The 15,294-nt window shown below is 40.4% G+C and overlaps 1 protein-coding gene across 2 annotated transcripts in view; it reads right to left on the bottom strand.

The window, feature by feature from the left end:
- Positions 1-383: 383 nt before the first annotated feature.
- The window catches only part of LOC127446828 (TRAF2 and NCK-interacting protein kinase-like), a 172,211-nt gene continuing 157,300 nt past the window's right edge, over positions 384-15,294 (bottom strand). For both annotated transcript variants that reach the window (XM_051708094.1, XM_051708095.1), the window contains exons 22-26: positions 7,710-7,810; positions 4,399-4,548; positions 4,144-4,303; positions 3,523-3,662; positions 384-2,184 (exon numbers count right to left, since the gene is read on the bottom strand). In XM_051708094.1, coding sequence (XP_051564054.1) covers positions 2,101-2,184; positions 3,523-3,662; positions 4,144-4,303; positions 4,399-4,548; positions 7,710-7,810 — 635 coding nt within the window. In that variant the 3' untranslated portion in view covers positions 384-2,100. The remainder of the gene's footprint in view (positions 2,185-3,522; positions 3,663-4,143; positions 4,304-4,398; positions 4,549-7,709; positions 7,811-15,294) is intronic.

Genomic DNA, 15,294 nt, shown 5'->3' with positions numbered 1-15,294 from the left:
GTTTGAAAATAATCTTAAAAGACTAAAACTCTACATGGTGTGAGCTGATAGGTCCTCGACATGAAATCTGTTAGCCAATCAATTTGTGCACCTTTTCTGTGTCTAACATTTAAATTGCATTAATAAACTGTTTTTTTTTTTTTTTTTTTAAATTCTCTGAAACCCTCCTCCTCAGCATCACCTGTCTAGAGCTGGGGATCGTATGTATTGTATGCAGTTATTGCGTAACTATCGATTGTGGGTCTCCAGCGAAGCAACGACCTTAAGTATAGTTCAGAAAGTATTTTAACAATGAAATCATTACTTTCATCAAATTTAATCAGGTTCATTAATTCATTATTTACCAAACACACCATGACTTAAGAAATTAAAACAAACAGGCATTATTCCTCAAATTTAACTGAGTTTATTTTTAAAGTAAACAAAGGACCATCAGGAAAATACAGGACTTCCTGTCATATACAGAGAGGACATACAATACAGTGCCACGACTGAAAACAGACAACCAGTCAGCCAAACTTCTATTCAGAAAGTCAAAGCAGCGCTGAGGAAACACTGTCTGAATTATTAATGAACAAGAATCGTGGTTTAAAACTAAAGTAAAATAGAAAAAATGAAATGAAATAAATGAAACAACAATATAATAATGAACATTAGTGTAACAAAACGTTGCTTCTTCCAGGTGAATTTTAGTTCACTACTGTATATTAGGTCACTTTTGTTGTGAAATCCATGAGTTAAGTTTCTAAACTATGTCAAGTACAGAAGAGATTAACGCATCAAAGTAAAATATATCATTTTTAGTTTTGTGGCCGTTTCTACACATGTATGCTTCACTTTTTAGTTTTTGCCAGTCACAATTCACTTTTTTTCTTTAAAGAAATCTGATAAAATAATTCATTATTTCACTGAAAGTTCAACAACTTGTCAAAATACTAATTATTACAACCAACAGAATCAAAACCAGTGAACAGAAATACATACTATGTGTGGAGAGAGCAGACATGAAGCTTCAACTGAACATACAAACTGAGAAAATAACCCTTTAACATAATGCAACAGTTTCATTAAGTCATCATAATAATCGTTCATGACATTGATAATCTTTTAAATACAACCGAAGGTAAAGTTTTTCTAACACAGATTAAATTATGGTAGATGGTTGTTAAAGAAACCATACAGAAACAGTATCAATAACAGAACATTACAGGGATGCTTAACAAGCTTTCTACACCTCATTTTGTGATGTTATCCTCAAAATACAGCCGAGTGAGGCCAATAATATTAACCAACATGTTGTATTTTCAAAAATAAAAGTCTTAGTCACTACACTTTATATTGTTGTTCAACATTAAAGAAAAATTATAAATGTCAAATGATAAATCTGTCTGCTTTGAAATGTCAGAAAAGGAAAAACAAAGAGGCAACAAGTTTCCTGCACATTCTGCCACAAGACAGTACACATTAGATTCACATTTAATCCACATTAGATTTGCATTAAATCTACTTGAGATTCACATTAAATCTGGAGTTTCTATTTTTTGATGTGACAAAAGCAAAATTGCTTGTGTTATGTGTCCTTCATAACATCATAAAGCTCTCACTGGAGAAGAGAAAGTCTGTCAGGTGATGATTTAACCTTTGGGGTAATCTCCACAATTTCTCTGCTTGGTAAGAATTAATTTACAACATAAACAAAAATTTAAATCAAACTTAAAGACCAAATTCATTTTGTGTTTCGTCATTGCCATAATATTATTTGTGACTGTCTGAGCATCACATCAGCAAAATATCACTGTTTCTCAGTCGAGTCAAATTCTATTCATTTCTAGAGAAAGACATTTACACAGACTAGCAATAATACTGTAGAATACTCAACCCCCTTCCTCATGCAGCACGCTGCACAAGGACATAATTTGATTTTTTTGTCTAATCGCATGTAGTGTTGTTCAGTCAGTCACTCAGCATACTCTGCTGGTTTGTGTTGCATGGCTGCTGGCGTTCAGCACCTGCATGTGTACTTCCGGTTCATCGTTGTTCTCTGCAGTCCTGTCAGTATGTGTTTGTGTTGGTGGTGTGTTTCCTCAGCAGTCAGCATGATTACCAGCTGAGCAGAGAGGTGCGCCCCAGAGTCATGAAATAAACCTGACTAGAGCCTCCAGAACGCACCGATGCAAAGAAGACCTGCATGAAACAAACGAAACGAGAGAATACACATACATTATCTAACTGTTTACACATTATATATTAGGACTGGCTAAAAATATCAGTTTTCCAAATAATCGCAACCTTCTTTTGAACAATTTGTTAACACAATACATCCTATGAATATGCTACCTAAAAATGCTACTCTGCTACATTTCGGTAGCCTAACTGTGAGGAGGTGTAATCGTACTTCTCTCATGAATGTGCCAAGGAGTAACATTTTGGTCAGTTTCTCACCCAAAACAATCGTATCGCATGAGAAGTCATGGATTAAACCACTGGAGTCTTATGGATTAACTTTATGCTGTCTGTATGTCCTTTGTGGAGCTTGAAAGTTTTGGTCCACATGGACGTGCAATGTATGGATATATTCACATCATATCTCCATCAACATATCTTGGGTTGTGTTCCACAGAAGAGCAAAAGTCATACGACTTGTGATAGAAATCAAGTATTTTTCAGCCTATGTAAGGTGCATTTTAATTACCACAAAAGCACATAAAGTCTTAACTATCACCAAAACGCAGAACGAGACGTTTTAGTTTGCAAGCACTCTTCATGTAAAGTTCAAAGCAACGCTGACACCCTGACACAAATCATGAATGCAGCTTCACAACTGCTGTAGTAAAGTGGATAGTCACAGTCTACCGGCAGATTAATATTGTGGAGGATGAGAGTTTAAGGGATTTAATGCCCATTGTAATGAATATGCAACCTATGTGGAGACTAGATCTTTCAATTAGTTAAACTCCCAATTAGACTTTAGGAAACGCTTAATGTTACTTGAATTGGTGCTATTTTAGTTCATTTTTGTCTTTATACTGTGGGAGACTTTGTTTGGAAAATGTTAATAAACCATTATATTGTTACATTTTGTTTTTTGTTTTATTCTCTAAGATGGAAATAAATGCATTTCGACAGGAAGAGGAGTATTTATAGTGTCAAATTTCAGCACTTTCAAAATCTGTGATTAATCGCAATAAAAAAAAAAAGAAAAAAGAAAAGAAAATGTGATTAATCACGATTAAAAAAATTTAATCGACTGACAGCACTATTTGTTTTTTTAAGTATCTTTGAACTACAAGTCACAGAACTTTCAGATGACCAAAAAGTATGACATGGTAATAACATGAAAATAATGTCACAATGCAAAAAAATGGCCAAAAAAAAACAAAAAAAAAACAGGCTTAATTTTCTTATTTTTTCTTTTGTGAGCTGTTTTTGAGGGACTTACCCATTCATTGACATGACATTAGAATATTTACGTGGATCAAAAATCACGTGTGGTTGTGCTGATTTTGTGATTTTGTGAATCACCTTGTCATTTCTTTCACACAGAAACTTGAGTCTCTGAGCTCGTTTGTGCATGAAAACTCCATCGAGGTGTCCGGTCTCTACAGAGCGAATCTCTATGGCCTTCTCACCCCAACCCATGATCTGATTAGAACGGATATAAGCTGCAACACACAACCAACAAACAGCACTGTTAACAAATACAAATGCAGTTTTGGCAGACTAAATCTGATAACACATTAAAACTAGATACCAGAGGTTGCTTTACATTGTGAATATAGTCACAACTAATGGGTGCTGTTCGACACAACTAACAGTGGCGTGACTATATTCACAATAAAGCACGACCTCGAGTGCCTTACTGCTTTTATAATACAGTTACTACACGCTGACAATGACAATATTAAGGATACACATTTTAATTAAAATGTTATTTTATGAAGCAAATTCATCCTTCCACTAGAAGGTATAGTGTGGCTCAATGATATTGTGAACAGGTTTTGAATCAGCCATTACTATCCTGTATTTTAGCACACCTACTATGCTGTACTGACCGATAAGCATCCAGGACTGAAAGGAAATGTTTACTTTATAATTACAGTTGAGTTTAATGAGTGAATGGTATTAAGCTTTTCAATTACATACCCACAGAAGTGGGCATCTCGCCCCACTGCAGCACCACGTCTTTAGTGATGCGGCCGTACGTGTTGACGTACACACCCTCATCTTCGTAACACACCAGCAGCTCGATACCGTCAGTGTTTGGCAGGATGATGATAGCGTGGGACTGAATACTCGTCTGAATCTAAACCGAGAGAGAGAGAGAGAGAGAGGGGAAGGGTGATTAAAACACCAGTGAACTAATGTGAAACTGAAGCACCTCTGCTTTGAAACACATACATGAGTGGGCAGATAAATGTCGTAAACAGCTCCTGAGTCAACATCCACTGCATGAAACCCAGAGAACGACCCGTAGATGACCTTTAACCTTTGGCCTTCTTCAACAGTCAGGTCGACCAGCAGTGGCTTGTGCACCAGATCACCAAATGACTGTGACACAAAGAGAAGCAGCTCATCACTTTGTATTTTAATATATTTGTAACATTACAATAACATACAGTGCTTTGAAAAAGTATTTGTCCCCATCCTGATTTCTACTGTGTTTGTGTATATCTCATACTAAATTGTTTCAAAAATTTAATCAAAATCTAACATAAAAGAAAGGCAATCTGAGTAAACACAAAATCCAGTTTTTTAAATGATAATGTTATTTATTGAAAAAGTTTTTCGCCCCCTTAGTTACTAAATCCCTAAATCTGTGAAACTGCATTCATAATGGGGTTCAGCTGGACTAGACACATCAATAAAGTTCACTGTTCATGACTCCACTATCAGAAAGACACTGGCCAAAAATGGCATCCATCCAATGGCATCCAAAAGAGGTGAGGTGAAAACCACTGCTAACCCAGAAGAACAATAAGGCTCGTCTCAATTTTGCCAAAACACACGTTGATGATCCTCAAACATTTTAGGAGAATGTTCAGTGGACTGCTGAGTCAAAAGTGGAACTGCTAGGAAGGCAGGGGTCCCGTTACATCTGGCATAAATCAAACACAGAATTTCACAAACAGAACATCATACCTACGGTCAAGCATGGTGGTGGTAGTGTGATGGTGTGGGGGATGCTTTGCTGCTTCAGGACCAGGGAGACTTGCAATAATTGAGGGAAACATGAATTCTGCTCTCTACCAGAAAATCATAAAGGAGAACTTCCGGTCATCAATCGGTGAGTTGAAGCTCAAGCGCAACTGGATTATGCAGCAAGACTATGATCCAAAGCACAGGAGTAAGTCCACCACTGAATGGCTCAAAAAAGCAAAATGTAAGTTTTGGAGTGGCCTAGTCAAAGTCCTGACTTGAACCCGACTGAGATGCTGTGCAGGACCTTAAACGGGCAGTTCATGCTCAAAAACCCTTCAATGTGGCTAAACTAAAGCAGTTCTGCAAAGAAGAGTGGGCCAAAATTCCACTACAGCATTGTGTAAGACTGATCACCAGTTATCGGAAGCGTTTGGTTGCAGCTGTTGCTACTAAAGGTGCCACAACCAGCTATTACGTTTAAGGGGGGCAGTTAGTTTTTCACATGGGTGATATAGGTGTTGGATAATTTTTTTGCTTCAATAAAATATATATATATATATATATATATATATATATATATATATATATATATATATATATATATATAAATTTGAAAACTGTATTTTATGTTTTCTCAGGTTGCCTTTGTTTTATATCTCATTTGAAGATCTAAAATAATTTAGTATGAAAAATACACAAAAATAGAAGAAATCAGGAAGGGGGCAAATAATTTTTCACACACTGCACATATAAGCATATTTCAATTGTATTGTTTTATTTGCTAACATTAACCATGACACATGTACATTTAGGTAGAGTTCAGTGCTTTGAAATAAACTATTACAAACAACTAAATTCAATGCAGGATTTATAAATCAGTAAAATATGACAACTGGTTAAAGGTAGGGCCCTATGAATTCCATGTTGCGGAAATAGTGAACAGAATAGCAGAATTGCAGATCCTTGGCATTCTAGCTGTCAGTTTGTCCAGATTTCACCACACGCTTCCTGTAGCACTTTGCCATAGATGTGGCTGTCCTGTCTGCACTTCTCATGCACCTCACTATCTAGCTGATCCCACAAAAGCTCAATGGGGTTAAGAACCATAACACGTTTCCAATTATCTGTTGTCAAATGTCTGTTTCTTTGCCCACTCCAACCATTTCTTTTTGTTTTTCTGTTTCAAAAATGGCTTTTTCTTAGCAATTCTTCCCATAAGGCCTGCACCCGAGTCTTCACCATGAAACTGGTGTTGAGCGGGTAGAATTCAATGAAGCTGTCAACTGAGGACATGTGAGGCATCTATTTCTCAAACTAGAGACTCTGATGTACTTATCCACTTGTTTAGTTGTACATCTGGCCTTCTACATCTATTTATGTCCTTGTTAGAGCCAGTTGTCCTTTGTCTTTGAAGACTGTAGTGTACACCTTTGTATGAAATCTACAGTTTTTTGGCAATTCCAAGCATTGTATAGCCTTCATTCTTCAAAACAATGATTGACTGACTACTTTCTAGAGAAAGCTGTTTCTTTTTTGCCATTTCTGACCTAATATTGACCTTAAGACATGCCAGTCTATTGCATACTGTGGCAACTAAAAAACAACCACAAAGACAATTTTAATCTTCATTTAACAAACCAAATAGCTTTCAACAGTGTTTGATATAATGGCAAGAGATTTTCTAGTACCAAATTAGCAATTTAGCATGATTACTCAAGGATAAGTTTGGAGTGATGGCTGCTGGAAATGGGGCCTGTCCAGATTTGATCAAAAATGACTTTTTTCAAATAGTGATGGTGCTGTTTTTTACATCAGTAATGTTCTGACTATACTTTGTGATCAGCTGAATGACACTTTGGTGAATTAAAAGTTCCAATTTCCTTCCGAAACAGTGAAATCTGTACATTATTCCAAACTTTTGGCCGCCAGTGTACGTGCGTCAGGCGGATGTTTCTGGAGCATATCACTGATTTTCAGCGTCATATATGCCACGTTTTTCATGTTAGAAGAAGTTGAAAATTTGAAAATCGCGTCACAAGATCCCTGCATTTTCTTGTGCTCCGTCCAGCTGTGAAGAACGCATCCCGTGTTACCAGCACCCATTCTGTGACTGCGCCATTTATTGAGGCGGGCTGACTGCCCCTGCTGATGCAGCTCGTAAAAACATGAAGTTACATGTACTTCAAGCTTGTTGGTTGGAAAATATGTACTTTTACTACAAAATTTACTTATGGGTCAGAAGGCATGATTAATTGCAGACTTTTTTAAACATGTTATTTTTTATATCATCACAGTAAATTAACACATTAAATCGACAGCCCTACTTTTAATTTATATTGAAAACAAATAAATTAGGAATATGCAAAATAGAAACATTTTCACAAGCTGTCTGAGATTTTTAGACCCAACTGTATATTCCTTCAACTGACACACAACAGCCCAACGTTTGTCAACATTTGTTTAATCCATCTGTGCATAAGCTGCAAATGCAAGTTATTTGTGAGTGGAAGTTCTGTGAAGCTCAGCAACACATGCTGAAATCCTGCACCACTCTCATGATGTAAAGTCACCTTGAAAGCCATGAATTTATGGTATGGTTTGGGGGCCCAGGCGTACACCTCCACTGAGTTCTTCAGTGCTAGAACCAGGAATTTGATCCTCTCGTACTTCACTACAGATAAAACAAATGACAAGTATGTGTCAGTAAAAGGGCACAATGAGGTTTAATATTGGAAATACACACACACCTCAGAATCTATCATTCAAATACAGAAGAATATCCCCAAGTCTACCCTTGACAAGTCAGTCATTGTCAATAAAGATTTTAGTGGGTTTACACCGCTTGTGTTGACTGCTGTCTGAATGTCCTTCATCAAAACTCTATACCTGTTCACTAGGGGTGTAATGGTTCTCAGTAAAAAAAAACTAACTGTACGGTTCGCCACCCAAGGTTCAGTAAGCATTAGCACCGTGGTTCACCTCAAGTTTAATGACGCTTCTGGAGTACAAGATTTGGCTAAGAAAACAAAGTGTCATAAAGACATGCACAGTTACAACCTCTGTTAATGCACATGAATGGATCTGTAAATGGATATGCTCCACCTGTGTTTCATGTGGGTCAACTTGATGACATCAGTTCTGCAAGAGTTGTGTGTAGTTGAAAATGGCAAGCGAATAAAACGAGCCACTGATAGAGAAGCCCCATTCAAGTCTCCTGTCTGAGAACATTCTCTTTTTGCAGTCAATTACAACAGCGATGGACAAAAAACATTTACAAAACAGTCACTGTTTGTAGACATCACTCACTATACGCGAGTGTTGTATACTGGTACATCGATATATGACTAATCATTTATGCCGACATCACCTGGGGCTAGATAGTGTGCGCCGTGCACAGAGCACAAAACTTCACTCACTCCCCTTCCGTTTTTTATGCAGGCACTCAGTGCTAATTCAGACAGACATGAAAAAATAACTAAAGTGCTTGGGGTATTCATGAAGTTATGTTGCCCCTTGTTGATGAAGATGTTGGATTTCAGTGTATGATTAAAACACTAGAGCCGCATCATAACATCCTTTCTAGTATACATTTTAACAGCAAGGTTCCTTCTAAACTGATGTACAGCTTCCACATGTTGAATATATGTTGAGTTGAGTTTGAAATGCACTTTATGTTGATGCACGTAGTGTAATAGTGCAGGTATTAATTTAAAATGTTGACTTAGTAATTAGAGAAGTCTTTTTTTTAGTTAAGGACCCTAATGAAAATTAACCATGGTTTATTAATATTGTAGTAATCATGACTGTAACCATGACTGCTGTCACTATGGTTTTCTTAGCAGAAATCATGGTTTGATACAATTAACTATGGTTTAACAACAGTAATACTGTAGTTTCCATATAGTAACCATGATAATACTATATATTGTGAATATGACAGTAACGCTGGTTACAGATGTAACTGTGGTTCTGTGAATTCCGGATGACCACCAAAGACGGTGCTAAAGTAGCCAGCCGGATAGGTCGAAAACATATACCAACAAAGTCACGTAGTGACGTAAGCCGAGCTGAGGGAAATTTAAGCCACTGCAGCTTGGCACCCTGCCTCGAAACGTCTTTCTCGTGTCTTCTGAGTGACAGGGAACACTGGCAATCATCCGAAATTCACAGAAACGGTTACATCCATAACCAGCGTTCTGCTTCATTCCTCCTGACTGCCACAGCTCAATGTTAATAAACTTAAAAGATTAATAAACTGTTGAAGGAGCACCTTAGGAAGGAAAGTTGGGTTGGGCCAGAGGGTGACACCAGTGCCCTCCGGCTTCAAATCAAATCAAATCAAAATCACTTTATTGTCACACAGCCATATACACAAGTGCAATGGTGTGTGAAATTCTTGGGTGCAGTTCCGATCAACATAGCAGTCGTGACAGTGATGAGACATATACCAATTTACACTAACATCAAATTAACACAACACAATTTAAACATCTGTTATACACATAATTACACTCAACAATATACAAATAATAACATACACTGTACAGTATTCAATACGCTGTTTTTTTTTTGTTTTTGTTTTTTTTTACTATATAGATACACATTATTCAATAAAATTAAAAATATATATATATATATATATATATATATATATATATATATATATATATATAAAAAAGTATAAATATATATGTATATAGAATGTACAGTATTGTACTGTATTGACATTCAGGCTGTCGGTTGATAGTCAGTTGTTAAGAGAGAACATAATATAATAATAATAATATAATTTATAATAGTCCGGTGTGAGATATAAGAGTAAGGGTAATAAAGTGCAGTGCTGATGTATTTTGATCGTGGGAGATCAAGAGTTCAGAAGTCTGATTGCTTGGGGGAAGAAGCTGTCATGAAGTCGGCTGGTGCGGGTCCTGATGCTGCGATACCGCCTACCTGATGGTAGCAGTGAGAACAGCCCATGGCTCGGGTGGCTAGAGTCTCTGATGATCCTCCGAGCTTTTTTCACACACCGCCTTGTATATATTTCCTGGAGGGAGGGAAGCTCACCTCCGATGATGTGTCTGGCAGTTCGCACCACCCTTTGCAGTGCTTTGCGGTTGTGGGCAGTGCTATTGCCGTACCAGGCGGAGATACAGCCAGTCAGGATGCTCTCCACAGTGCAGGTGTAGAACCGTGTGAGGATGTGGCGGTTCATTCCAAACTTCCAAAAACACCAGCCAGCTGGTTCGCGCACGCTCTGATGACGTGGCCCGTAATGCCGTCTGGGCCCGCGGCTTTGCGGATATTCACCTGTCGGAAGGATCGGGTTACATCCGCTACAGAGATGGAGAGTGAACTAACCTCTGTAGCTTCGGCCGTGAGAGCTCTCTCCGCGAGGGCGGTGTTATTTCCCTCGAAACGAGCATAAAAAGTATTTAGCTCATCCGGTAGAGAGGCAGCGGTGTTCATGGCGGAGTTTTTATTCCCTTTAAAGTCCGTGATGATGTTAATTCCCTGCCACATGCTTCTAGAGTTGGTGGTGTTAAACTGTCCTTCAATCTTGCTCCTGTACTGGCGTTTTGCTGTTTTGATAGTTTTTCGGAGGGCATAACTGGCTTGTTTATGCTCCTCCGCGTTCCCGGAATTAAAAGGGGAGGTCCGCACATTAAGTGCCGCGTGAACATCGCTATTGATCCACGGCTTCTGCCATGAACGTGCTGCCCAGACAAAGGGCTCTGCTTGCGTGTTTGTAAACAGCGGGTCGGCATTGAGAAATGTGAAGTCCGGTTTTCGGTGTGAGATCGCTGAACCAATGTCCAAAAGTGTTTGTCTGTCATAGACAATGAGGCAGACAACATCCAAGACAAAAAACATAAGAATTGTGAACAAAACAAACAAAACATTGCTATGTTGTGTCAGAGCTCGCAACGCAGCAGCCATACTCGGCGCCATCTTGAGTCCAAATCCCAACTCCAACTCATGCAGGACTGACTGACGTATTAACTACTAACTTTTTGCAGAAGCAACAGCCAGAAGGAAAGCCGCTTTCAAGGACTTCCACTTAAGGTCTGCATCCTCTAACGGCTCAAAAGGAGGTAGACAAAGAGACTTCAACACCAGTGGTAAGTCCCACACTGGAGAACAGGGAGTACAAGCAGGATTAAGATGTCTTACACCCTTCAAAAAGCTGCAAATTAGACTGTGGGAGCCCAGAGAAAAACCAACAACAGGCAAATAGTACGCAGAAATGGCTGCCCCATAAACCTATAGGGTGGAAGCCGCCTTGCCACTGTCCAAGACACTTTGTAGGAAACTCAAAACTGCTGAAACTGTGCAATGCACAGGGTCAAAATCATGACTCTCACACCATGAACGGAAAGATTTCCAGCGACAGGCATAAAGCAGTCGTGTAGAAGCAGTGTAGGTGTTTATTGCAGAGCAGGAATACAAAAGGTGGAATAGATTAGAATGAATTTACAAAATAGGAAAATGAGGCCAGGAAATAGACCAGGATATAGACAAAACAAACATGGTCAATATTATAAGGGACAAAAGAAAGATGATTTTGATGCTGCTGTGAGTCTGTCTTTGTCTCCAGGGGCTCTTCCTCCTCGTCCCTATGATCCTCTGCCACCATCTCAGCACCATCTTTGATGAGCAGCGTTGCGAGCTCCGACAAAACATAGTAGTCTTCTGTTTGTTTTGTTCACAGTTCTTATGTTTTTTGTCTTGGATGTTGTCTGCCTTATTGTCTATGACAGACAAACATTTTTGGACATTGGTTCAGCAATTTCACACCGTAAACCGGACTTCAAATTTCTCAATGCCGACCCACTGTTTACAAACACGCAAGCGGAGCCCTTTGTCTGGGCAGCATGGCCGCGGAAACGCAAAAGGAAAAGGGGAAACAGAGCTGGCGTTCTCATCAGAGTAAGACACTGCGCAAATCGACCCCCGCTACCCACTATTCTACTGGCAAATGTTCAGTCTCTGGATAACAAGCTCTGCGAGCTGAAAGCACGGATCTCTTTCCAACGAGATACAAGGGACTGCTGCATTATCTGTCTTACGGAAACTTGGATGTCTGCGGAGATTCCAGACTCAGCCATTGAACCCGTGGAGTTCTCTGTGCACCGAGCGGACAGAGCGAAAGACTTCTCAGGTAAAAGCAGAGGAGGTGGTGTATGTTTTATGATCAACAAATCCTGGTGTGATCAGAGGAACGTACATTCTATCAAGTCTTTCTGCTCTCCTGATCTGGAATTTCTTATGCTTCTGTGTCGACCATTCTGGCTACTGAGGGAATTCACAGCGGTCATTATCACAGCTGTGTACATCCCGCCACAAGCCGACACAGACCGGGCACTCAAGGAACTGTATGGGAGTATAAGTGAGCAGGAAACCGCGCACCCTGAGGCCGCGTACATTGTGACCGGGGACTTTAATGAAGCCAGTTTAAAATCAGCCGCACCAAAATACCACCAGCACATTAGTTTCAACACACGAGGGGACCGGGTTTTGGACCATTGCTACTCTCCCTTCCGGGATGGCTACAAATCCCTCCCCCACCCACCATTTGGCAAATCGGACCACTCTTCCATTCTGCTTCTGCCTGCTTACAGGCAGAAACTGAAACAGGAAGCACCCACCCTCAGAACGATCCAGTGCTGGTCGGACCAATCAGATTCCATGCTACAAGACTGTTTTGATCACGCAGACTGGGAGATGTTCCGGTCCGCTTCTGATGACGACATCGAGCTTTACGCTGATAGCGTAATGTGTTTCATCAAAAAGTGCGTGGAGGACATGGTTCCGACCAGAACAATACGGATCTATCCGAATCAGAAACCATGGATAAATAACGATGTTCGCGCGGCACTTAATGTGCGGACCTCCGCTTTTAATTCCGGGAACGCGGAGGAGCATAAACAGTTATGCCCTCCGAAAAACTATCAGAACAGCAAAACGCCAGTACAGGAGCAAGATTGAAGGACAGTTTAACACCACCAACTCTAGAAGCATGTGGCAGGGAATTAACATCATCACGGACTTTAAAGGGAATAAAAACTCTGCCATGAACACCGCTGCCTCTCTCCCGGATGAGCTAAATACTTTTAATGCTCGTTTCGAGGGAAATAACACTGCCCTCACGTAGAGAGCTCTCGCGGCTGAAGCTACAGAGGTTAGTTCACTCTCCGTCTCTGTAGCGGATGTAACCCGATCCTTCCGACGGGTGAATATCCGCAAAGCCGCGGGCTCAGACGGCATTACGGGCCGCGTCATCAGAGCGTGCGCGAACCAGCTGGCTGGTGTTTTTACAGAGATTTTCAACCTTTCCCTCTCTTTGTCTGTAGTCCCCACATGCTTTAAAACATCCACCATTGTGCCTGTTCCAAAACAATCAAAAATAACTTGCTTAAATGACTGGCGTCCTGTTGCTCTGACCCCCATCATCAGCAAATGCTTTGAGAGACTAATCAGAGATTACATCTGCTCTGTGCTGCCTCTCTCTCTAGACCCACTGCAGTTTGCTTACCGCAACAACCGCTCCACTGATGATGCCATTGCATCTACAATACACACTGCTCTCTCCCACCTGGAAAAAAAGAACACTTATGTGAGAATGCCATTTGTAGACTACAGCTCAGCATTCAACACCATAGTGCCCTCCAAGCTAGATGAGAAACTCCGGGCTCTGGGCTTAAACAGCTCGCTGTGCAGCTGGATCCTGGACTTCCTGTCAAGCAGATGCCAGGTGGTTAGAATAGGCAGCAACATCTCCTCATCACTGACCCTCAACACTGGAGCCCTGCAGGGCTGTGTTCTCAGCCCACTACTGTATTCCTTGTACACACATGACTGTGTGGCAACACATAGCTCCAATGCCATCATTAAGTTTGCTGATGACAAGACGGTGGTAGGTCTGATCACTGACAATGATGAAACAGCCTACAGAGAGGAGGTGCACACTCTGACACACTGGTGTCAGGAGCACAACCTCTCCCTCAACGTCAGTAAGACAAAGGAGCTTGTGGTGGACTTCAGAAGAAAAGACAGAACACAGTCCCATCACCATCAATGGAGCACCGGTGGAGAGAGTCAGCAGCTTCAAGTTCCTGGGTGTCCACATCACTGAGGAACTCACATGGTCCATCCACACTGAAGTCGTTGTGAAGAAGGCTCATCAGTGCCTCTTCTTCCTGAGACGGCTGAGGAAGTTTGGAATGAACCGCCACATCCTCACACGGTTCTACACCTGCACTGTAGAGAGCATCCTGACTGGCTGCATCTCCGCCTGGTATGGCAATAGCACCACCCACAACCGCAAAGCACTGCAAAGGGTGGTGCGAACTGCCAGACACATCATCGGAGGTGAGCTTCCCTCCCTCCAGGAAATATATACAAGGCGGTGTGTGAAAAAAGCTCGGAGGATCATCAGAGACTCCAGCCACCCGAGCCATGGGCTGTTCTCACATACCATCAGGTAGGCGGTATCGCAGCATCAGGACCCGCACCAGCCGACTCCATGATAGCTTCTTCCCCCAAGCAATCAGACTTTTGAACTCTTGATCTCCCACGATCAAAATACATCAGCATTGCACTTTATTACCCTTATTCTTATATCTCACACCGGACTGTCATAAATTATATTATTATTATATTATATTCTCTCTTAACAACTGACTAATCGACCGACAGCCTGAATGTCAATACAGTACAATACTGTACATTCTATATATACACTATATATACTTTTTTATATATTTTTATTTTTTATTTTTATTGAATAATGTGTATCTATATAGTGCGTATTGTATACTGTACAGTGTATGTTATTATTTGTATATTGTTGAGTGTAATTATGTGTATATCAGGTGTTTAAATTGTGCTGTGTTAATTTGATGTTATTGTAAATTGGTACTGTCTCATCACTGTCACGACTGCTATGTTGATCGGAACTGCACCCAAGAATTTCACATACCATTGCACTTGTGTATACGGCTGTGTGACAATAAAGTGATTTGATTTGATTTTGATTTGATCCACGCCAGCCCCCTTGAGCCCACCTTCACCAGCTGACATCACTGGGGCTTCATCCTCTCAGCCAGCGGACCCAAGAGCGATCATGAAAGAAGAACCAGTCTCTTCTCAAACCAG

This window comes from Myxocyprinus asiaticus, chromosome 10, assembly GCF_019703515.2.
Source record: "Myxocyprinus asiaticus isolate MX2 ecotype Aquarium Trade chromosome 10, UBuf_Myxa_2, whole genome shotgun sequence".
NCBI classification, from domain to species: domain Eukaryota; kingdom Metazoa; phylum Chordata; class Actinopteri; order Cypriniformes; family Catostomidae; genus Myxocyprinus; species Myxocyprinus asiaticus.
The sequence above is the reverse complement of the archived record's forward strand: the minus strand, read 5'-3'. Positions and strand labels throughout refer to the sequence as shown.